The 25759-nt window shown below is 38.5% G+C and overlaps 1 protein-coding gene across 1 annotated transcript in view; it reads right to left on the bottom strand.

Moving 5' to 3' along the window:
- Positions 1–4163: 4163 nt before the first annotated feature.
- LOC145983596 (CXXC motif containing zinc binding protein) overlaps positions 4164–25759 on the bottom strand; it is a 114858-nt gene continuing 93262 nt past the window's right edge. The window contains exon 3 of the mRNA XM_083116659.1: positions 4164–4465. Coding sequence (XP_082972785.1) covers positions 4319–4465 — 147 coding nt within the window. The 3' untranslated portion in view covers positions 4164–4318. The remainder of the gene's footprint in view (positions 4466–25759) is intronic.

The raw sequence follows: 25759 nt of genomic DNA, 5'->3' as shown, positions 1-25759 counted from the left end.
TCAATGGTTTGTGGGGCTAACATCAATGGTTTGTGAGGCTAATGTCAATGGTTTGCGACGTATTAGCATAATTTTAAATCCGGGAACGAAAGTAGGTATTTTCTGATGAACAAGTTTGCAACACTGCATAAATCGACAAAACACTCTCACAACGTGCCCTGAACCAGTATGCTATCGCCCGCCATAATGTGTTACAGAATCGAAATAACAAGTAACAGTAAGTACTCGGAAATGTAAGAAATAGACATTATCTTAGTTAGAAATGCATTATTTCACCTTAGGAAATGTTCCGCATTTCAAAATAGTACGTTAGCAATGTAAAAAAGTGCGAAATATATGATTTATAGGTGTTTCCCTTATACTATAATAGTACCATCAAATCTGTTCTGGCTTCACCAGAACAGTTCTGATTATACAATAAAGGGAAAAAAAGAAAACAACTGAGGAATCTGTAAACATTCGTGGAAAAGACACCCAGGGTTTATTTTAAGGTACCTGGGCAAAAGCGCATACCTCCAAATGTATTGAATGTATATTACGAGGTGCATTCAAGTTATAACAACAGCTCCTATTTTTTTTTTTCAGGACTGGAAGCAGATAGAAACATGCGGTTTGTTGTACAATATGCAGGCACTCTTTGTCCATGCGTGACAGAGATGGCAGCACTGTACAGCACATAGAACTCTAGCGGCAGCGGCCAGAGTGAGGACTGTTTTGGATACTTAAAATGGCGACATTTTCATTACAAGAGCAGCGTATAATCATTCGTTTTCTCCATTTGCGTGGTGTGACACCAATTGAAATTCATCGCCAGTTGAGTGAGACATGTGGTGATGGTGTCATGGATGTGTCTAATGTAAGTTCGTGGGTGCGACAGTTCAAAGAAGGCAGAACGTCGTGTGATGATTGAATGAATTAAAATCGATCACATGAGCAGCAAGAAAATAGTGCCAGTTTCGAACCTGGTGACTTCCATGCATTCAGGAAGGTCTCAGTTTTCTGTTTCTTTCGGAAATACAGCCATTTGAAAAGTGGCGAGAAGCAGGTTGTTCTTAACATTTATGTAATGTTGTGTCGGTGGTATCCTGAGAAAGCAGTGAAGTTAGTGTCCGTGTGTCTGCATCTTGTGTTTTCAGTGTGGTGAAAGAAAGGAAAATGACTAGTCAAGTTGCGAGTCCTGTGAAGAAACAAGTACACCAATTTTGAGATAAGCACAATTACGGCCCAAGGTGCATTCATATTTTTTCAATCAAGGAACTGTCCACTGTGGGGAAGATATTTGTGGTTGTTAATAGTGATGACGGCGATCTCCCAATTTTAGCGATTGTGTGGCACATTGAGTTCATTTTGGGGAAGAAAATTTGACAGGCAGCACTCATTGACAGGAATGATTTCATTGTCTAGCGCCGAAAATGTCTCCAGTTCAAAAGGGAACTGCGGAATCAAGGTAAGAAAATACATTACATGCACGAGACATGGGTAAATAATGTGCTTATTATCGTATTCTTGTTTTCCAGTGCACGAGAGACAGAAATAAAGATAAACAATCTCTTTTTATTCCTCGGCTTATCTTTGTTTAGCTTCCGCTAAAACTGGCAGTATTATTTGTTGCACAAAGGAGAAAACAATACTCTGTATATCAACACTGTTGGGCAGTGGAAAGGCAGAAACAAAACCAAAAGGCTTGACTTTACTGAAACGATTCTCTCTCTCTCTTGTAAGTTTTACTTTGGCACTGTTATACTGAGAGAGGAGGGGGAAGGGGGATCTTTAACCCAGTGTCAGATGAATTGAACTTTTGGCATAGAAAAATATGTTCATTCTTCAACAAGAACACGTATTTAATCACCTCTCGAAAATGTATTATACTTCAATGTGTAGATCTATCAGTTAAAATAGGAATATGTTTTTCCATGTTACATAAAATTAAAAGTAGGGTGAAGTGCGAGTGAGCAGCATGTGATGACCTCGCCATTCGCAAACAGCTGACATGGAGTGATATGTTAATCGAAGTGAGATGGTATGTTTACAGAGGGTCATAAGGTTCGTGATTCTGACTTTACACTCCCATGGCACAACAGTCCTCTAAGGGCCAGGGCCTGCCAGAGCTGCTTTTTCATTGGGCCAGCTCAGTGAGTACCATAGCCACTGTTTTCTGGCTTTTGAGACTGAAGCACCCTGCTTATTCTTTTTAAGTAGCTCCCCAATTGCCCTCAAGACACTAGGTCAATGCCAAAATTGGGGTGGGGGGAAGGCTCACCAGAAATTTAACCCATGGCCACTTGCACCAAAGGTGAGAACACTAACCATTTAGCTATGCAGGAGCTAAATACCTGGTATTTACTCAAAATTTATTCACCTACCCATGTCCCAACCCTAGCAACAACAAATGTGTTTGTTATGATTAGAGTGCGGATTTTGCATATTTGCATATTTTATTCCGGTCCTCTAATTAATATGCAACCGGGTTCTAAAGTGGTTTCAGAGCATTCCGAACCGAAGTAGGGGGGTTTTAAAGTGCATATAAATGCATATTTAAGGTGTTCGTGCATATTTACTGCATAAGCACATATAAATGCATATTACGTGAAAAAATTATTAAATTGATAGTTTTTTAAAATATATTTGTTTATTTGGGTAATGTTTCGTCTGTGGAGTGTTTCTGGGAGTAAAATTTTCAAGCACAGATATTCGAAAACCTCTGTTTATGCGCTGCAGGACAGTTCGTGATGCACTACGTAAGTACGATTTCCGATTGTATTTTCATTTTTAGTCTCTCCCCTTCACATAAAATTACCACATAAACAGGTTTTCTTTCATAAAAAAATTAGATTCCCCATTTGCGGGTCTTTTTGTTTTTTATTTGCAAAAGTAACACATTTTCTGAAGTTAACATATTTTGCACAGTTTTGTGGAACTTCAACTGCTTCTTTTTTCCAATATCATTTCTTCATTCGGGTATCTTGAATTAAAATTGCGTATGTCTTACTTTCAGAAATTTTATGGCCAAGCGGAGATAGAGAAGACAAGTTCCTAATCTTCGTCACATGATTAAAGCAGGAAAAGCATTACAAGTGTTTTATCCAAAGTTGACCCATGTAACGTGTGTTGTACATGGTCTTCATAGAGTTGCGGAAGAAATTCGTGCACAGTTTCCAGATATAAATAATGTGATTTCTGCTGTGAAAAAAGTATTTCTGAAAGCACCTTGTATCCGTTTCAACATCAGTGGAAGAATTATTGCAGAAAAGCTAGATAAAGTGCTTCCAAGAACTCAGGTTTGAATTTTTTGTGCAAAGTGAAAGCTGTGCTACAAGGTGAATCAACAGAACTATTACAAGATCTCACGCCAGAGGACATAGCTGCATTGAAATATTGTCCAGTGACAAGTTGTAGTGTGGAGCGCACCTTTTCTTCATACAAGGATATACTAACTGATAAACGGAAAAAAATCACTCTAACCAATTTAGAGAGATATGTTGTAGTGCACTGCAATTTACATAAATTCAAAACTACTTAACGATTTTCGTTATACTGTGTTTAACAACTGGAAATAGTAAATTCAATTTAATACAAGATTTTGCAAACTTACTTGACATGGAAGCTGTTGTTACTTAGTTTTTACCTTCAATGGTCACTATGTGTGTGTGTAGTATTTTAAAAAATAAATGTATTTCGAGGTATTTTTTTGTGCCTATATTTTTCCTTTAGTGCATAATTTGCATATTTGAGTGTATATTTTACTTGTTTTTAGTGCATAGATGCATGCATATTTTCCACTTTTTTAGTGCATATTGATCCACACTTTAGTTATGATATTGACACAAAATATTCACAAGTGCAGAACCATCCTGTCTGTGGCAGAATTGTGGCAGAATTATGGCAGACGTGTTTTGCACTGTTAAAGCAATATTCCATTAATAATGTTTAATCACTACAGGAAACTCACATGAATAACCCAGTTTTACATGTTTCCACATCAACTGGTAAACAATTTCTAGTCTAATTAGTCTAATCTTAGTTTGGGATCATTTAATGCTTTGTACTGCTGCTTTCAGAAACTCCAGAACACTTTTCGGGAAAATGCTGAAGACAGACTTGTCAACTTATGTTGTGTATGTTGTACTCTAACTGAATCCAAATAAATTAATTTACTACATAAATAACCTACAATATTTATTTCAATTTACATTATCAAGAACATTACCATAACATAATGTAACATCAATGTTTTGAAACATTTTTGTGTTGCATAAAATTTTCAGCCAAACATGTAAAAACCTAAAGAACAGATTGAAAACTGGCTGATATGCAAATGTTAATTGTGTTTTACAATCTTTGATTCGATTTCATATATCCCAACAGACTTATTTGTACTATCATCATATTCAACCCATTCCTTGTCAGTGAGATCCACATCTTTAAATATAGTAGAGCTTTCTTCAGCTTCAACAATCCAACCATCCTGAAAATAAATAAGAAATAAACAATTCCCCATTTTAGGCAGGTTACAGATACACATGGAGATCAGTACTATCAAGTTGCTTTTCTAATTAGAAATAATAGTAATGACAAATAGCCTGCTGACCCTTGACTGATCTTTAATTGAATGGGTGAGAGAAAGAAGGTAAAGATTTCACATTTTGGTCATTTTGAGCTGAGATAGCCATGTTATTACTTTAGCTAAGCTGCATCAACTGATACAGAGAAAGCAAACATTCTCCCTCTCAGCTTGTAGTAGTAGTCAGTAGGAATTATCATTGAGGCGAAGAAGGAAAACATTCCTGGAATGTTTGCCTTTTAGCTCTCAGCACCGACAAAACCAGCCAACATTTGAAGTAAAAAGTGTTGAAAATCAACAAATAATCAACTTTTAGCAATGGTGGCCTACGCTGTTTAAGAAGAGCACTAAAAGCTTGCAAAGCAGAGAAGTGTTTCAAATTAGCAAGCAGAGGCATCTCATATAAAGAGAAGAAGAAAAAGGATATGTGACAGCACACGAGTTCATACTAGAAGTATTCAAGCTCTACAAATGCTTATGGTGGGAAAGTTCCAATAAACAATAATTATTTAAGAAATAAAAAATTGAGGAGTTGGCTAAAATTGTGCATTAAGTACCAGATGACTGCAAAGAGTTGTACGACATCATTTTAACATGGCCTACATTCATGCAGTCTGGATTAGGGATGGCCAGATCCGGATCCTAGCGGATCCGGTTGGTAAAAATTTTCGGATCCAGATCCGCGGATCCGGAATTTTCAGATCTGGTACTTTCGGATCCGGATCAGGAATTTTCGGATCCGGATACGTTTTGCCATCCCACATGCGCTTCTTTGGAAAGTAAGAATGTGCTTATAACATATTGTTACTTGCTAATATACATATATATATATATATATGATATACATACATACACACATATATATAGTGTGTGTGCGCGCATGCGTGATTTGTAATTAATTAATACACTTACAAGGGAGGTCTAAGTCTCCCCTTCCGATTTCCATGAAACTTGGCAGGTGTATAGAGGCCCCCCCTCAAATGTCATGATGAGGAGAAATTGAAGTGGGGATCTGACCCCGAAACCACGTTAATATGTCATAGGAAGAAACAGGAGGCATAGGGCCTCTCTATACACCAGTCAAATTTCATGGGAATCGGAGGGGGACACAGGGGTCAGATGATCCCCACGTCAATTGGACCTCATCTTGACATTTGAGACGGGTTTTGCCCTATAAAACAGTTTTTTAGCCGAAACAAAAAAAAAACACGTTCTTCTTCCTTTGGGCCCCTCTATACACCTGCCACGTTTCATGGAAATCGGAGGGGAACACAGGGGTCAGATCCCCACTTCAAATTGTCCTCATCTTGACATTTGAGGGGAGGTTGCCCCCTAGAACAGATTTTTAGCCGAAACAAAAAACACGTATTTCTTCATTTGGGCTCGTTTATACACACACCTGCCAAGTTTCATGGAAATCGGAGGGGGACACAGGGGTCAGATCCCCACTTCAATTTGTCCTCATCTTGACAATTGAGTGGGTTTTGCCCCCTAAAACAGTTTTTTAGCCGAAACAAAAAAAAAACATATATTTCTTCATTTGGGCCCGTTTATACACACACCTGCCAAGTATCATGGAAATCGGAGGGGGACACAGGGGTCAGATCCTCACTTCAATTTGTCCTCATCTTGACATTTGGGGGAATTTTGCTCCCTAAAACAGTTTTCTAGCTGAAACAAAAAAAAACAACACGTATTTCTTCCTTTGGGCCCGTTTATACACAGACCTGCCAAGTCTCATGGAAATCGGAGGGACACAAGGGTCAGATCCTCACTTCAATTTGTCCTCATCTTAACATTTGGGGGGATTTTGCCCCCTAAAACCGTTTTTTAGCTGAAACAAAAAACACGTATTTCTTTCATTGGGCCCCACTATACAGCTGCCAAGTTTCATGGAAATCGGAGGGACACAGGGGTCAGATCCTCACTTCAATTTGTCCTCATCTTGACATTTGAGGGGGTTTTGCCCCCTAAAACCGTATTTTAGCTGAAACAAAAAAACACGTATTTCTTTCATTGGGCCCCACTATACACCTGCCAAGTTTCATGGAAATTGGAGGGGGACACTTAGATAACCTCCCTTGTTAGTCTTACACTTTGTAATTATATAACACTGCATATATTATAATGTTTTATTTTAATTTGTAAAACTGTAACTGTAGGACAATTGTATAATTTTTGTATAACATTTCTATCTTGTTATATGTGTTAAAGGTTTCATCCTGGAATGGAATGTCTCACATTTATGTGTGTTTTCATTTCCAATACATTCGAATGAATACATATTCGTTTCAATGGCATTTACAAAATTACCTCTGATATTTTACGTTAAACAAGTAAGATTATTTTTGTGCACGAGTGTGTTAGCCGATGCGTAGCAAAGTATTTTAGGAACAACACTTGAAAAAAATTCTTGTAGGACTAACTTATGAAAAATTTCTTTGTAATCGAAGATCATAATACCTTTTAAGGTGTGGTAATATTATAATGGGATTGAGATACGAAACTCTCGGATCCAGATCCGGAACTTTCGGATCCAGATCCGGAACTTTCGGATCCAGATCCAGATCCGAAACTTTGAGACCCGGATCCGGATCCGAAATTTTCGGATCCGGAACTCTGGGATCCAGATCCAGATCCGGAACGTTCGGATCCGGATCCGAAATTTTCGGATCCGGAACTCTGGGATCCGGATCCAGATCCGAAACTTTCAGACTCGGATCCGGAATTTTCGGATCCAGATCCGTAACTTTTGGATCCGGATCCGAACCGTTCGGATCCGTTTGGCCATCCCTAGTCTGGATATGATGAATATTCTGATAGTGACTAGCAGTGCTGTACAGAGAATACTACTCAAAGTAATGTTCATGTTGCAGGTTCACCCGTATTTCAAGAAAATATTGTGTTACTTAAAATATATTACCGAGAATTTTTAATGTAAACATTTTATTTGGTCAGAACACTTATCTTGCATTCATAGTAATGTTATCTCAACTAATAACCGGGCTGTAGCATTTAAAAACTGCATTTATATCTTGCTACGTTCAAATGAGAACCAAAAGGAAATTATTCCACAATGTTTTTTATAACTGTGTCTATTTATGTATGAACAGTTTATAAAAAGTATTGCTTTAGAATTATTGTCAGAGCTTTGTATCATAATTTCACAATAGAAAGTTTTAAAGTATTTTGAGCCCCAGAACTATTTTGTTCATTTCCCAAAAATTACACTCTGTGGAATCTGTTACTTCAATCTCTCACCCATTCAATTTTGAATCACTTAATAACTAAGGAAACCAATGTCTCAAAAGATAAGAGAAAACTGCATGACTGGAATGGTGTTTATCACTGAAAAGAAACAAGCCTACATACAAAAACTACACTCAAACAAGAAGAGGAACACATCAAAAATACAATGAAACTCAATAGGTAGGGAGACAAATTTATGGTAAATAAAAACTGAGGAGAGCGGTAAATAAAATGTTATATCAGCGGTATATACCAGCGGTGGAAAAAAAAAATTGGCACACACTTTTTCATCATGAGAGGAAACAATACAAAAGAGCTATAAATAGATAAACTACTTCATTTTTATATACTGTACACATACACAAGTACTTAGATTTCAACTGTAATTGCCAGTAGCGGGGATTGGGTGGGGCAAGGATAGGCAGCGTCTTTCTGATGTGATCGAAGATAAAACGTTCTTCAGCTGCAAGTGGTAGGAAACTTTAGGCAAACATTTCTTTACAAATCGACAGTTTGCGCGCACAACCTCGATTGCCGGTTTTTGCATGTTTTCTACTTAATTTGATGATATTTCACGGTTATTCATGGAAAAGCACACATTTCGCATTACTTTGCGAATAAAACTCATGCATATTTCATCATTGGGGGTGTAGTTACGTGCAGAATGTTCTAAATTGCATCTTTCTTTCACATTTCGCGATTTCGCGCATCGCGAAAATTCAATGTCCCTATCAATAGGTATCCACCAAACATAAATAAGAGAGCCATCCACAGCCAAGTAGGCAAACAGTGAGATACCAAGACTGACTCAAAAGGCACAGTATGCACACCATATATCTCTGGGTTATCAGAAAAGATGAGCAGAATTGTTTCAAAATTCCAACTTAGGACATCATTCAGTAGTAAGAAGGCACCAAGTAGCATACTACCAAACACCAAGCCAGAAAACTGCATGTACAACATACCATGTGAATACTGGTTAGCTAATATAAGAGAATCTGGGTTCTCTCCACAGAAGAGGATAGATCAACACAAGAAGCTAGCTAGCTAGCTAGCTAGCTAGCTCGCTCGCTCGCTCGCTCGCTCACTCACTCACTCACTCACTCACTCACTCACTCACTCACTCACTCGCTCGCTCGCTCGCTCACTCACTCACTCACTCACTCACTCACTCACTCACTCACTCACTCACTCACTCACACTCTCTCTCTCTCTCTCTCTCTCTCACACACACACACACACACACACACACACACACACACACACACACACACACACACACACACACACACACACACACACACACACACACACACACACACAGATTTGTCTACCCTACCATGCGAGGACATGAGCAGATCACATACAATACGAGGACATGGCTCAACTGCAATTAGTAGCGCTCAAGAAAGAAGTTTTATTGAGATGAAACACCACGCGCGTCGGCATACTAAATGGCTAAATAATAACGAAGATATGACAACTTTTCTCCTTACAGGCATGTAACAGACATTACGAGGACGGTCCTCTAACTGTTGGTCATCTGTATAACCAAATGTACACCTGTGTTTTGTGTGCACAGGTCCTCGCATCGCACATAATTCTATCAACGATGCGAGGACATTGATGTCCTCGAACTGTAGATTCTGCAACAAACGAAGTGAGGACCTGAGTGTATGTATGTTGCCGCAGCTGGTGCACCACAGGGGGCAGGGACAGGGTCGGATAAGGAGGGATGTGGCTATCGCGAAGGGAACTGTTCTAAATGAAAGCCATATGTTTCCTTCTTTGAAGTAAACCGTGTTGCGGTTAGCAAACTTACAACTTAAAAAGACTCCTGAGGGTCTGGGTTCCATTTTAGAAACAATGCCAGAAATGGAATTTCTGATCCAAGAAAAAAAGTTGTCCAGGTAGTTTCACTGAACCTTCTCAGAATGTATAACGTGATACTGTTTCTAATTATAGTCTAATTTAATATAATTCATCTTATGTAATAAATTGTATCTCTCTTTTAATCGTACTTGCAAGCAGCCCCCTTTCTCTAGGGATGGCCAAAAAAAATCCGCATTCGGAGAATTTGAAATCCGGATTCGGAAAATATAATATCCGGATTTCCGAGAGAATCCTGATTTCAGAGCGAGAAGAATACCGGAAGCAAGACAGATTCTAGAATGATAACGGATTACAGAGAGAAAGCAAATTTTGGAGGGAAACTGATTTCGACCCATATTTTCAATAATTGTCTCATGAATTTAACAATATACTCTAATCTACCAACCCAATATCAGACTGTCTTCCACGTAGTACACCATGGACTGCATTTAGCAGACTAACAAGACTATGGCGTCTGGACTCACAGCCAGTACAATCCTACGTGGAGCTTTTGTGGTTATGTGATTTGCCCATGTGTGTTTGTGATTGTCCTTTCGTCTGCTTCATCTTATCACAATTCATACTCAATGGAGCAATTGAAGGGCATCAGGGAAGGGACACATAAATGAGAGAAGTAGGGAGGCCATATCAAGATTCACACAGGAAAGATAGATTGATTGAGTTGGTGTTTTAAGTCCACTTTATGCACAGTAAGGCCAATTGGGACTGGACCTACAGTTTGAAGTGTGATCCGACAGGAGAGATAGGAATGATAGCCAAGAGGCTTTACGACAGGTGACGGACGACATCGGTTACTTTCGCAATCTATCAAACTATCGCTCTTGTGCAACTGCTACGACAGATAAGGAGTCATCGAGCAATGTGGGCATGTTTGGCAGAAAGAAAGAACTGTTGTACAATACTACTGCACATTGCTTTTCAGTTAGCCAACTATTCCTCTTTCTCAGTTTGGAATTAGCTGCAAACATAGTCAGTAGACTTAGTTACGTACTATTTAAACATTTAAAATAAGCGTGAGCCAGGATGGATCGAATTCGAAATCTGGATTCCATTCAAAATCCGGATTCCCTCCGAAATCCGGATTCTCCGTTTTTACTATACGGATACCGGATATATTTTTTTAACAAAAAAAACGGATTTGGCCATCTGTACTTTCTACATATGTATGACTTTTCCAAAAATATTACATGGAAACTTTCTTAGAAATATTAGCGAAAGTAGAAATCTTCCTTTCTACTTGTATTCCATTCATTTGCACTGTATGGATATTTTATTTCGTACTGACGTGTATGAGACTTTACGATCATCAGAAAATACATTGTAGTGCATGCCAGAAGGAAAATATATTTATTTCTAATTTATTTTTCTTATTAAACGTCGCCATTCTACCTTTTTGTTTAATCACGACGATGATGATGAATGATGAAATTGTTATTTGAAAGGGTTTATCAAATTACCGAAATCCGATAAAGTTAAAGATAAAACAACATAAATTTCATGAATAAAATTGTCCTTCATTGACGTCTGACAAAATACAATTATGCCAGATATTAGCTCATCAGGTGTTTCGAGTGGATTGATTGATTGATTGTTTGCTTTATTTTACTTCGCCTTTAGTACAACTTTTGCCTAATTTTCAAAGATGAGGATGAGTGATGATATGATGAAATTGATGAATGGACACTCACAAACATCCACGCCCAGGCCGGGATTTGAATCAGGGACGCCTGGCGTCGTAGCTCAATGTGCTAACCACTCCGCCACGGGGGCCGGCTGTTTCGAGTAGAGAAATGCACCAAGTTTATAATCATAACATTAATAATAATATATAAAAGTAATGGTTTCATTGCAAATGATGTATTTAGGGGGGGCAGGGGGTCTTTTTTCCCAAAGTTCATGGTATTATTTAAAACACCATCCCAGTTGTATTATTAAGACACAGAATGTCAACATGATTCTGATTCCGAAGCTTTTGGATATATTCATACAGTAGTTCCCAACCTTTTTTTACTGACCACAACCTTCACCAAACCCCTGCAATCACGACACACGTTCATTTGAATTTCTAATTATTATTTTTATTATTATTACATACAATTATATGTAGTATCAGATATTTAACTGAAATGAAGTACGCCCTGGTAGCCGAGCGCTTTGAGTATACTGATAAACAAACACTGTAAATTCACCTTACAGGGGTGACTTTGGTTTGTAACAAATAGACGTCCACAAAAGGCAACTTTCCTCGTTCTAAACAAAGGTGAGTATTCCTTCATGAACTTGGGAAGCGCATTTACCCGCCCGCGAAATGAGGGGTTGTTATACTCACCCGAGATTAGGGGGTGCATTTGCACTGTATGCAGATGAAAGGGTGTAAATACACTCATTTAACCAGGGCAAGCATGTTCACCACATACATTTGCTAGAGGAATAATTACAAAGCCTAGACTAGTGTGAGAAAACTCACCCGTGCTTAGAAATTGGAAACTGGCTCTTTGGGGATTCCTATTTGTGACAAAACTCGCCTCAAAAGTCGTAAACTACTGACTCTTCATGCAGTTCATCAGATGATCATTCATCTTCATCGTCGCGATTAGTTAAAATTGGTAGAAAATCGGCGTAAAAAAAATCAAGTCCAAATTGAAATTAAGCACTTTGGTAAAATAGTTGCACTGCTAGCGCACGCATATGCCGAGTATAAACTGACTATTACAATCGCACGATAGCAGCAAGCAGGAAAATTAAACTTATCATTGCTACCGGTGTTAACCCTTTGGTATAGATATTCTCAAAATAAAACGACGTATTATAGGGTAGGTAGCAAATAGTAGAAAAGCAGTAAGGAATATGGAACCATTCCAAATGAAATTATATGTATTTCGCCATACACTTACTGGGGTTTCTACACTTTTTTTTTAATGTCGTGTTGTCAGACCCGTAGCTAGGGATGGGCGAGGGTGGCTTAGCCTAACCTGGACCGATACCCCTTTCATCGTATTTCACAATGTCCTTCCATGCTTCTTCTTCACATGCATGTCAGAAAGAATTTATACGTTTATTGATATCTAATAAATTTGCATCTCTTATATCGCAAACGGGAACATTTACTAGGGGCAAGTGAGACGGAACAATGCATTCCCTTCAATTTCAAAATTTTAACTAATAATTCAATTTAAATTATCGGTTTCTTTTCAAAGAAAAAATAGTAATTTGTTCTTGCTCAATACGCTATCACCGCGTTGATTTGTATATTAGTCATATCAACTTCATACTTATTACTATGAAAATTAGCCCTCTCACCGGTAAAATTAATATTGTTGTTCATTTTTAAAAAAATAGAAAGAAGAGTAAAAATCTTCTCACTTGCTCTCCTCGCAATGAAAGTGCTCTTGAAACCACCACAACAGCTTTTCTCAAAAGTAATACAATTCTGATAGAAGAATTTATTTATATGTATGAATTCAAGAAGCACCGAATTCTATTCTAACTTTGAACAAAAAAGAAATAAAAAACATCTCTAGTTGCAGTTCATGTTTCATTTCTGTTTAACTATTGAAACTAAAAGTATCATGTTTTACATGTTTGAAACAAGCTCACCCCCACTCACCAATAACCCTTGAACGTCTCCTCAAGAGATCACTCCAAGCTACAGGCCTGTGTGTTGTCAGAGTTTGGCATCTACTTTACCAGAAACACGACCGAAGACACAATTTCCGTTTGCATATTCATATTGGTCTGAAATAACTCTTTCACGATAATTTAAAAACGTCAGAAGGAAATATTCTGAACGTGCGAATTGAAAAAAAAAAAGACTAAATAAAAATAGCAATGAAAGCTAAGCAATTTGGAACAAGTAACATATGCACTGGAATATATAAAAACATGAATATTTTCAGTGGTGGTTGTTCAAGAGAATACTCACCCTTCAGTACGTATGATTCTTCCGTCCTCTGAACACTCCAATGTGTGAGCAAATACTGATTAGTTTAAATAAATTCAGGCAAGAACTTTAGAAACTCTAGTGCAGTTTAGAGTCATGCGATTGGTCAGTGTAGGGACACTGAAGACAGACCTTTCAGCCTTATATTGTTTTTAGTGAAAAGCGTGGAACTACGGGGGAAAAAGGGTGCGACTCAACCGAAATGCGTTAGGGGTCAATCAAGTAATTTTCGAAAACTCACTAAAGATGGGGAAAGCTGTCATAAATTACCGATCTTTCGAACCAGAATGTCCAACCCTTCTGGTAAAATTGATGAGGCTGTGATAGGGATGAAAATGTTAAAACATTTAAGAGAGAAGGGTCGGCAGAGAAAGCGTGCAGAGGGATGGGGAACAACAGGGGTGTTGCACATAAACTCGCAAAAACACAATAAAAGGAGCCTGCCTTTAAGAATTGGCCTCAATGAGAGAAACATCCCTCAGATGGTTAAGGGGTTACATAACGGCACGTGTGGAGTTAGCAGGCTGGGGCGCAAGAAGAGAAAGTGAAGAGATCTCCCTTTCAGAAAGTGAAAACCGTCACTCTCTTCACATTTATTGTACTTCCCTTGTTAGTTCTAACACTTTCCCTTCTTGGAGTAAGCACTCTACGAACAAAGGCGGTACTAACTTTACCCTGTGGGTGTATCACTTCGTGGGGCTTCTTTTAAGATATTCAACAATCTTCGAAGGGCCACAAAGATTATAGATTATATTGATATTGACGGTATTTATGTGCAACGTGATTATCTTTAAGGATACAATCTAAATGTTGAATTGCATGATTTATTTATATTTCTGGCTATTTTACATCAACGTTTACAGGTTTCGCTTGACCATGAGAAAGAAAGATGTAGTAATAAATTACGGAAGTGTAATTACCGGAATTTGTTCGACGGCACAGAGAACGTCACTGGCATGAAATTTTAAGGGCCTTTGTTGGGTCACTTGCAGCAGAACATATAGTACGAGATTGCGACTATTTTAATCTACTTTATTTACTTGCTTTTCGATCGTTTGGGGTGAAATTTGAAAAGTCAATGAGGCAACGAACGAAATGATGAGTCTGAACCACTGTGGAACGTTCCTCCATCGGGATCAAACTCGATAATCCTTGATTTAAAAGTCTCAATGTTAGGTTCTACATTAACATCGAGATCCATCGTGTACCTCCGTGTCAACCATAGCTTCTGAGACACTCATAAGTGAGTATCTCAGAAACTACAACAGCCAGAGAGAGAAAATTTGGGGATTGTTAAATTTAACACACAGCTAAAACACCACCACTAGACCCTGTGAAAGTTCGGCCCCCCAATCCCTGGTTTAACTCCGTCCCTCGGGATTACTTCCCTTCCCTTGCATTTTCCTTTCAATCTCTCCTTCCACCTCACGTTTCGTGCCAAGCGAGCAGATTATATTTGCGCCGGAATTACGAAGAGGGGGGGGGGTTCACATAACATTTATATTTTTAGTCCCTGGTTCGTTACACATGTACAGAAAGTGAAAAAAATATTTTGTTAAAAATGGACAGTAACTGTAGTTCTTAGAGTTACTTCAGCAAATCATAACATTTCTAGTAGGATTATATGGATTTATTATACGTTGCTATTATTTACATATTTACAAAGCGTTTCCATACTTATGTGCATTTACATAATCAATCAATTTCCTTAATTCAAGCAAAGGTGTACCTATGGCCTAACCATTGGTACTTTCATTAACACAGAGTTAGCCTAACTATCTCTGTAGCCTACCCTCGACTTACTTGATATTCCGACTAGTCTTGCGTTTCCTTACGCAGCATCCTCATTCAGCCCGCTAGGCATTATGATGCGACTCGGCAATATCGTAAAAATGCAAATCTTTTGTAATTGGGAATCTTGTGGTTTTTCAAACAGGGGTTACCTTTACCAAATGCTACATATATTTTCCATCATTAGTTTAGCCACCATAAGTGAATTAAACTTTCGAAGTAGGTTCCTTGGCCAAATGATACATTAATTTCAGTCACCAGTCTAGCCACCATAAGTGAACTAAAACTAAGACTCTCGAAGCTGTTCATTTGCCAAGTATTACATTTTCTTCTCAATCATTCAGTCTAGCCACCCTGAGTGGACAAGACTTTCGAAGGGTCTTCGTCGTTGTGAAGGTAGTGAAGAACTGGTTTTTTTTTCCTAAAGCCCAACTGGCTCTTTTTCATAGTCGGGGTAAACGTCCGTGAACGTGAACCCCGTAGCTTCCCCCAAACCGGGAAGCTAAAAAACAGTGGAATCTAATATCCAGCAAAAATCACAATTCATTAAGCACATACACTTACATGTAATAATATCATAGAAGTACACACATGGAAAACATATTACTTAACACTACACCTTGTAGCTGGCCGGCAATTAATTAATACAATAATACAAAACTAGTAATGGTCAACCCGACCATTACAACTCCTACTTCTTAATTTCTGTCTAGCTTGGGTATTACTTGACCTTTTATTTGAAAGATTGAGGGGCTCCCCGATTTCGCAGTGGTAGTGTCGTCTCCTTGTAATCAAGGGGTCTCGTGTTCGATACCCGATGGAGGCTCATAGTGGTTCGGATCCCACTTTAAATTGTAGGTCCAGTCCAGATTAGCTTTACAGTGCATAAAGTGGACTTAAAACACCAAATCAATCAATCAATCTTCAAGGATATTCGAATTTCGAAGATTGCACCTGACAAGTTGGATTGTGGCACGTAATAATAATAAAATGTAACATTGACGAGTATGAAGCGGAACTCTAGAAGCTGTGAAAAACATCTGAATTTTTCAATCACATGTGATTACAAACGCATTTCAATGAGTGTACGTAACTATTAAAGGCCGTACCAAAGATGTGAAAAATACTATACGGCCGTAGGACGGACTGGCTATTGGGACAAGCATGCATTTCTTCCCTTGCCCCAACACAATAATCGTCCCTTGTACTTGGCATCAGTCAAAAGAAGAGAAACGTAAACAAGGGGTCTCGTGTTCGATACCCGATGGAGGCACATAGTGGTTCGGATCCCACTATAAAACCAGTCCCAATTAGCCTTACTGTGCATAAAGTGGATTTAAGACACCAACTCAATCAAAACTCAAAAGAAGTGAAACGGAATTACTAAAACAAATGGGTTCTAAATCAAAATCTAATGTCCGTGTGCAAAGGCAACAGTTGTCGCTGAGGTTGTATTAACATGTTGCTAGAAAAATTCTGGATTCCTCCCTACTTACACGTTATTTTTTCTTAAAAAAAAAAACTGGTCACCGCACCACAATCCAAAGAAAACGAAGCGCATCTGGAGTACGCAATTATGCTTGCAAGGTAAAGCACCCGAAAATATAAATTTGTGTCTGATATTTTTAAATTCCTTTGAAACAATGGCCATGATTATGACAAAAAGAAATTGATTTTTTTGCAGGAACAATATTAAGATGATGGAAATAACCTAAACCTGCTTTTCCTAGACCTATTTGAGATTACTTGATACTAGGTTATTTACGTCGCCATTCTGGCACTTTTGGCTAATCAAGACGGTGAGTATGAGTGATGATTTATGAAATTGATGAAGGGACACTCACAAAGAACAATCAACACCAGGCAGGGATCCGAATTCAGGACCCCTGGCATCGTAGCGTGCTCTGAAAACCACTACGCAAGGAAGTCCGCTCCTATGCCTACCTGAATTGATATTGGTTTATTTTGGGAATCTCTCACACAGTATGTTGTTACAAGTACAGACTTTTACAAGAAAGTTCTGTTCTCTTTGGTATAATGATACAGCATCTTTTACAAACATACTGTCATCGCATGAATTCCAAAAAAATATATAGTGGCGTGCAAAAATGGGGGCTGGAGGAGATTATTATCCCCCTTTGGCCCAGTAAAAAGAATGTCAAAGCAGAAAAAGGTGGCGAAATGATGACTGACTATTGTCTAAATGTATAAGTGCCCCCATTTCGTAAATCCTTGTTACGTCACTGTATCTAGAGTTTTGTCTTTAAACCCAGTTTATGCACAAGATGGCTAATCGGGACTGGGGATTTGCAATTTAAAGTGGAATCCGGACCACTTCTACCTCCACCCTGCATAAAACCCGGGACCCTTTAATTGCAAGGAGGTGACATTACCACTACGTTATCCATCAAAGAAATAAAAGCTAAAACTATCCCACAACTTTTCAAGACATGGAGTGTTCCATTTGGAACAAAGAAATGGAGGAGAAATGGCCGTTCCACCTTCTGATAGGAGAGGAAGCGTGATAATTTACTTTGACATTTCTTAACATTTTGAATTTTTTTTCTCGAAAATGGGACAAGCCCCAATGATTTTTTATTTCCATGTGTTAGTACATGTATTCAGCTATAAGATGGCATACCACGTTTTTTGCTACCCTTCCGCTGTTTTGAGATAAGCCTAAATCTAAAGTTCCCGATTTCGCAGTTTTTGAGTGTTTAAATCTGCGTCAATATCCAAGTAATGTGCTATATCAGGTAGCTTGCCCTAATAGTGAGTTTCCATGCCCAGTAAAAAAAATGGGGTAGTGTTACTTAACCAAGATATTAAGGGCCGAAAACAGGCAAAAACTGCATTTTGAACCCTCTTTGTTGCCGCATAACAATGGAAAGCAACAATACCCCATCAAAACAATTGAATGTATACAAGCAGTCTTATACTAACAGTATATCAAAACAAAAGTTCGGGGTGTTGTTGCTTTCCAAAGATACAGCACTCCAAACGTACTCATGTTTCACTTTTCATGAATAGTGGACGGTTTGACCTTGAACTTTGACATTTTCTACAGGGTAGGGAAAATTTTTCCAGCGTCTGAAAATTCCACAAAATTCATTTCTCATGACCTACTTCAACATATAAAAAAATCACGGAGAACAAAAAATACAACTATCCAAATATAACTTTTTGGTTCGAATTTCAAAGTAATGGCTCTTAAACACATTAAAAAACGTTATGTTCTTTCCTATTTCCCTTTGACAACAGACACATTGCAGACATAAAAGAACAATAGATAATGCATTTATGCATTCTCACTTTCATTCAGCTATAATTCTCTTAGGTCACCTTTCGTTACACTTTTCATTGTATTTTATCTCCCTTTAAAAAAATAAGTTCCCTGAGTAATTTTGCAGCTGACTTGCTAATTAAGAAAGTCATAGAAGTTTTCTTTACTAGTTCGCACTAGAAACGTTTCTCTAAAAATCCCATCCCGACACCCTTCCTTCAAATACACTACTGTCAAGAGGAACTAATAAATCTTGTTTATGTTCCTAGACAGAAATTGAATAGTTTATTTCAGAAACCCCCCATTTCCACAAATATCGTTTGTGAGAAAACAAAAAAATGCTATTATCCCATATAATATTTGAGCGCAGTAAAATAAATTGGTCAAAATTAAGTCCCATTGTCCAAAGACATTTACATGGTTTTTGAATGTTTCCGATATTAAGTAGTGGGGGAATAATTATTTTTCCAATTTCACAGTTTTTTTTTCAGTGAACCACTTCTGTACATTTATTTTGCGCCATTATCAGCGAGATTTTATAATGCTCATTTATTATTATTTTTTGTTTATGGAGGGAGAAAATCGCAACAAATCACAATAAGACTTTATTTGATTCATGAAATAAATGAGCGTGAAGAAAAATGAAAAAGGTTGAAAACACAAATGTATTGTTTTCTTCATAATAATCATTAGCTATTCAAATTATTTGAGCTAAAATTAAGGGGAACAAAAGAAAAAAATCTTCTACTTAATCAGTTAAAAAATTCACATTTTCAGAGAACAAAATAGGTAGTAATCTAACGTACCTAATCTTTCTCCTAGACCAGTGGCGTAGCGCAGTTCTCTGCCCCCCCTGCAAGTAAAATATTGGGGCCCCCTCAGTGGAAAAGAATGAACATCGAGATGATGCCAGAGTGGGACAGACCAAGCCCGTAGCCAGGCAGGGGCCAGGGGGGCTCAGCCCCCCTAACAGGGTCGCCACCCCCCCCCCCTTGGCACTGCCGCCAGTCCCTTGACATTAGGTAAAACTATTTTGTATTCTAATTTGAGGTGAAGAGCGAAAATTTAGACAGAATATATAATTTTGTTCACAACTTCGTTCGTTCATCTTGTTTATGAGCAGAAGTCTAAGCAGCGGCAAGTGTTTAGAAGATTCTCAAGACTTTAGAATGTTCCTTCATAAGGAGCCTTCTTTATCTGTACCTTCCTTGCCCCTGTTGCAGCCTCTCGTTTAACAGAAATCTGTGACTTTGATGTCATTATCCACATTCCTTCTGCATCTACGTCAAATGTCAACAGATCCCAAGTTTTATTGCTTTGGGCGGGGGTGGAATGTACGGTAGGCACTATGATTGAAGTGAATATTGTACATTTTAACATATGATAAATATATTTGTATCATGAAAAATAGTATGGAGAGTGTGTTAAGGGATGGTGTCAGTGGCAGTCATTAGCACTTCAAGAGATGTTTAGAAGATATATAGAAAAAAACTGTAGTATTCATATGATATTTCTAAATTTTATATTTTAATTTAACTTAATGACCCCCAACACACATAATTTACCTTCATTTAATACTATTGAACTTTTGAAAAATGGACTTGGTTCACAAAGCCCCACCTGATACCCATAAGCCCCCCCTGGAGGTCAGTTCTAGCTACGGGCCTGGGACAGACGCACAATAGTTACCCCCCCCCCCCCAAAGTTGTAAAATGAATTAACCCTTCCTTCCAATTTTTCGACATCAACTTAGGCTATATATCAGTTTAGTAATTTGTCGAAACTAAATCAGGGTTGTCTGAATCTCTCATAAATAACTGGATGAAGAAATTAGAAATATTTTCTCTTACTTCAACGCGGTGGCAAGGCCAAGATTCTTTTTTTTAAGGAGGGTGGAGGCTTCACATAGCCAACTATTTTGTTCGTGATCCTTTGTATTTTTTGTTCGAAGCTTTTTTTCTTTAATGTAGGTTACATATAATGCACATATATTTAAAAAAAATACTTTTTGGGTAAATTGTTTAAAGGATAGTAAACACTCCTTTTTTGAACTTAGAGGTGGATGCACCTTCAGCCCAGCTATGTCAGGCCAAGATTCAACGTAAGAGCCTTCACATTACGCTTCTAATACTAATAGTCAGTTATATACTCAAGCAAACTTATCATTTCAGTTACGGGGATTGAACTGGACCTCTACATTGTCAATGGTGACCTAATATCTTCGGGTCAATTGCAATCTGCTGCTAAGAAATAGAGGCGGACTCAAGTCTTGAGAGATAGAAAATTAAGCAGCGACTGGACTTATTCACTGAAAATTTGTCACTCAATGAAATACCTATTGGAGCGATTGGAGCACTTCGAGTACTGCATACGTTGTATACCCTGCGTGGCGGAATTGGGGCTATTGGACCTAAGGGCAAAGGGAAAATTGCCCCTGGGCTCAACATCCCGAGTTTTTGGGCCCCTTTGAAGTAAAATGTAATAGGTGTGTACAATGTGGGAAATGTATCTTATTTCAATCTCATACTGAGGCTTGGGGGGCTTGAAAATATTTGGTGGGAAGTTACATTTTAAATATCACGTAATATTACTGGTAATAAAAATGTCATAAATTATCAAGTTTGCTTGTTTAGGTATTGTGTAACAATAAGACATCAACCGGTTGAGCAACTGAATCTTTCTACTCGATTCACAACTGTACTACACTACACTATGCTACTATTACGAAAACCACGTAGGTATAAAGGTATGAGATGAGATAATATTCCTACCGATTGCCATCTATGAGCAAGTAACTTAATTCTGATTTTCGGAAGAGACCCATAATGTCAAGTTGCCCGAGCCCCTCTGCTTATTATCGCAGATGTCGTCATATGATATGTTACTGGGAACCAACTTTCTGTTTCGTAAATCCATTTTTTAAATAAGCGACAGTAACTGCTGAATTTCCGGGATTATATAGTGGGACCCCTATAACTCGCCCCCCCCAGCATTGCGGGGTTTTTGCGGGGGCGGCTGCTACGCCACTGTCCTAGACCAAGTTGAAGCATTCAGCATGTGTTGTTGGCCACAGCAGAATGTTGTAGTAGAAGTTGTCATATTCTCGTGTGTAATCCAGCAACTTACGAATATCGTCCAGTTTCTTCCTGATTATGGGACCTTTCCTGTTGGCTTTTGGTGAATTTAGCTGAAGATAAACTTTGTCAGGCAACAATTCACGCAGTGGCGTGCTCAGGATTTTCTATATACATTTGTTTAGTTGCCAGCCTTCATTTTACCATCTTTTCCTGCTTTTGATGTTCTTTTATTCTTGAATGCTGGGCATGACCTCCACCAACCCCCCCTTCCCCTTGGGCACGCCACTGAATTCACGACAATGTTAAACACACCACTCCACAGGAGAACACTTGTTCTTGGATACAATGTACGTAGTATTGCCAACTGTACGGAACGTCCGATTGAATCAGTTGGTACCAACTGAGTTACATCTTTACTCTAGAAACCCTCTATGTTGCGGCGCCTGAGGGGTTTCTGCAGTAAACGGATATTTCAAGGCCACTTGCCTTCGTTACGGATGCGGTTATATGAGCATCTTGGTAAGGGCTAAATGAAACTGTAAAAATGTCGTTTTGGCCAAAAGTGGTCGATAGGCGGTTTCTTAAATAAACGATTCAATTGTGTACTGAATGAGCTTTCAAATTGTTTTTTCTTTATATAATATTATGATATATTGCAAATGCAGGAAATCAGGTTGATGATTGATGACCATGACAGCAAGCGCACGCAGGAAACAGCAAAGGTGTTGTATATATAATGGAAACCTGGGGCTGACGCGACCCTCATAAAACTGTCATCACTAAACTTGTCCCTTTGCCAACCATTAACCCCGAAAGACATCTCGTCTGTCCTGCCACTGCCTTTGTCGCCCGCTTCAAGCGAAAAAGGACTGGGATAATCGCAAGCTGAGGATGAATGATGAAGCGATGAAAAACATCATTAAATAGACACAAATCCAATACCTCCCCCAGGATTCCAACATGACAGAGAACCTCTGGCGTCGAAGCCTGCTACACTCATGACATCGTAACGGAGGCGGAAAAATAATCAACCTGTTCAAATTTTATATTATAATTTTCAATGTATGTTGTATATTGTTTTGATCATTTAGAAACAATGCATTTATTTTTTAAAAAATAACACACGGACTTCAGACGTTTGTGAAGCAATGGAACTACAGTACTTTTGTCTTATTCGAAGTTTAGCATGTTGCTTGGAATATAAATTAGTAACAAACTTTGAGACGAAAATGCGTAGTTTACAAGAGTAGAGAGGTAAACCCCCATTTTGTAACAACGAATGGTTTAAATGTACTGTAAGCACTGGCGTACGCAGGATTTTTTTTTCGGGAGGGGCTGGAAATTAATAACTGGATGCTTTCAGTGGCGCAAACTTGTAGGGATAATTTGTCGTGTTATTACTGTTATATTTGTTATTATGTATTTGCGTATTGAAATCAGTAAATAACAGATTGAAAATAGCGAGTATGATGCATTAATATCATAATACATGGAAAGGAGAATTTCAGATATTTTCTTAACTTAGAACCCAATGTTATAAAGAATGGCAACTGCGGGGCATTTTATGGGGCTTGCATAGAAAGTGTGAGGTGTTACCCCCACACCCCCTATACGCCTTCATGGCATAGTGCTATGCACAGGGGAACACTTTACCTTTACCTTTTTTTTTTTTTGCATTTACCACTCCGGCTTTTTCCGAGTATTTACAGGGTGTCTACCAGTCAACAATGTCAAGAAAAAGTCAAGAAATCAACAAGTAGGTCAAGAAAGTCCAGAAGAAATTATTCTTGTAGTCAAGAATTGTTGTCTATCACTTAGGACGAGAGGGCCTCACAATGGCGCAGTGGTAGCGTCCTCGCCTTGTAATCAAGGGGTCCCGGGTTAGATATCCGGTGGAGGCACGTAGTGGTTTGGATCCCACTTTAAACTGTAGGTCCAGTCCAGATTAGCCTTACTGTGCAAAAAGTGGACTTAAAACACCAAATCAATCCAATCCAAGTAGCCTTATAATCAAGACGTCCCGGGTTCGATACCCACTGGAGGCACATAGTGATTCGGATCCTACTTTAAACTGTAGGTCCAGTCCCGATTAACCTTACTGTGTATAAAGTGAACTTAAAAGACCAACCCAGTCAATCAGTCAACTAAGGTCGAGAAAGGTCTAGTACTAAAGTGTGGAAGAAAAGTTTCAGAGTGAAGAGTAATGTGCCTAATGTGTTGCTGAGAAATATGCTGTGCAGCCTGGTACGACGCTCATCGGAAATGGTGTTACCTCTGGACCGAAGTCCCTTTCTTTTATCTTGTTTCTTCCGAACCAGTGATGGATAATTTTGGATGAAATGCTCTGGTATTTTATTTACTTTTGGAGAAACGTTCCTTGTGCAATTTGTGATGTAAAATTACACTTCTTAACTGCATTTGCTACTTTGCTGGTGCATGAACGATGCGTAATGATAGCATGTTAAGTATGTGTATTCTCGGTGAGCGATAATGTGTATTTGGGAGGGGTGGCGTAGTGTTCATATCAGTGGCAACGCCAAGGGGTGGCCAGTGTTGGCCACAAACCGCCAGACACACGTCTACCTCCTCTCCCCACCCCCACCCCCACTTTTCGTGACTCAAAACTCGCAGCGTAGATCAAAGTAACTTTAAGAAAACCGTGGATGTAATTGCTACCATAGATTGGAAGCTCGGTATTTGATGTAGATATGATAGCAGATCAGTAATGTACTCTAAATTCAGCAAATTTGTTTGTGCTTACTCCTCTCGCAATACAAACCTTTGTAAGGGAACCTCCAATTACTTTGAAAGTATTAGTACAGCAATACATTAATATTGTTGTCTCTTTGCTCGCTGCTCTCACAATACAAATGTTTCTGACTCATATCAACTTAATATGCATTACTTGCCCTATTATTGCTGAAACAAAGAATACCGTTATTTATTTATTTGTTCGTGCACGTACAATAATAATGATGGTGATCCTTAACCGGAGTATGTTTTTATGTATTATTTGCCTTGAACTCCCTGGAAATCAAAATAGATCGGCTAATATGTCTGATTGCAACGTTTCACTCCCATGAAAAAAATATATTCAGACACCCTTCCCTCCCCTCCCGTCTATCGTTCGCATCAGTAAACTTTCGGTCCACCTAATGGATATGCAGCTCCTCCCAAATGAAGTAAAAGTAGCTAGTTTGAAGTGGATGTCATGTTGTTGTTGCACTAAAAACAGTGGAAGAATATTAAATATAATTGTGAAAATATGGAAAGATTAAATTCAAATAAATAATAAATTCTATGGAGCAAAAATGTCCACTGTGGCAATGGCCGAGAATATGTGGAGCCCTATCCTCTGTCTCATGTGCGTCTGGGGCACGTTTCAATGCACCGGGGATGTATTTACACATATCCCACAGTCCTGCATGAAGGTAGAGAAGCCAAAAAAATATACTTTTTACTATATTTTTTGTGCCCCCTCCCCTTCACTTGCCGTTCTGGTCCTCTCTTGGCCGCTCTGGTAATTTATTCCTGACTTAGCCACTGGTTCATGTGGTTTGAAAACTGTTAGTCCTCTTTACAATTTTAATGTTTAACTACCAAAATTTAATTGAACCTTTCTCTTAGTCACTTTAATTACCTTGGTGGCTTGTTACAATCCAACCATAACATTCATATCGATCACCCTTGGAGTCTCAGATACTCAAACAGGTATCTTCTTTCCTTGTATTATTTGAATTACCCTTAATACAATAAATGGTTACATTGTCTTAGACACCTTACATCATATTATCTTAATATGCTTCCGAATATTTTGATCACATGAGATTATGCCTTCTGGCATCGATCCTGTTATTGATTTAAGAATTGGGGAGCGAGTGGGGGGGAGGACTTCGTAAGCTCATGCAACTAGCATCACAGTGTTTGCAATAGTTACTACAACTTTGGAAAATAGAATTGACATT

Source organism: Lepisma saccharinum, chromosome 2, assembly GCF_977018435.1.
Source record: "Lepisma saccharinum chromosome 2, izLepSacc3.1, whole genome shotgun sequence".
Taxonomy (NCBI): domain Eukaryota; kingdom Metazoa; phylum Arthropoda; class Insecta; order Zygentoma; family Lepismatidae; genus Lepisma; species Lepisma saccharinum.
Note: the sequence above shows the minus strand (reverse complement) of the source record. Positions and strands in the feature narration are given on the sequence as shown.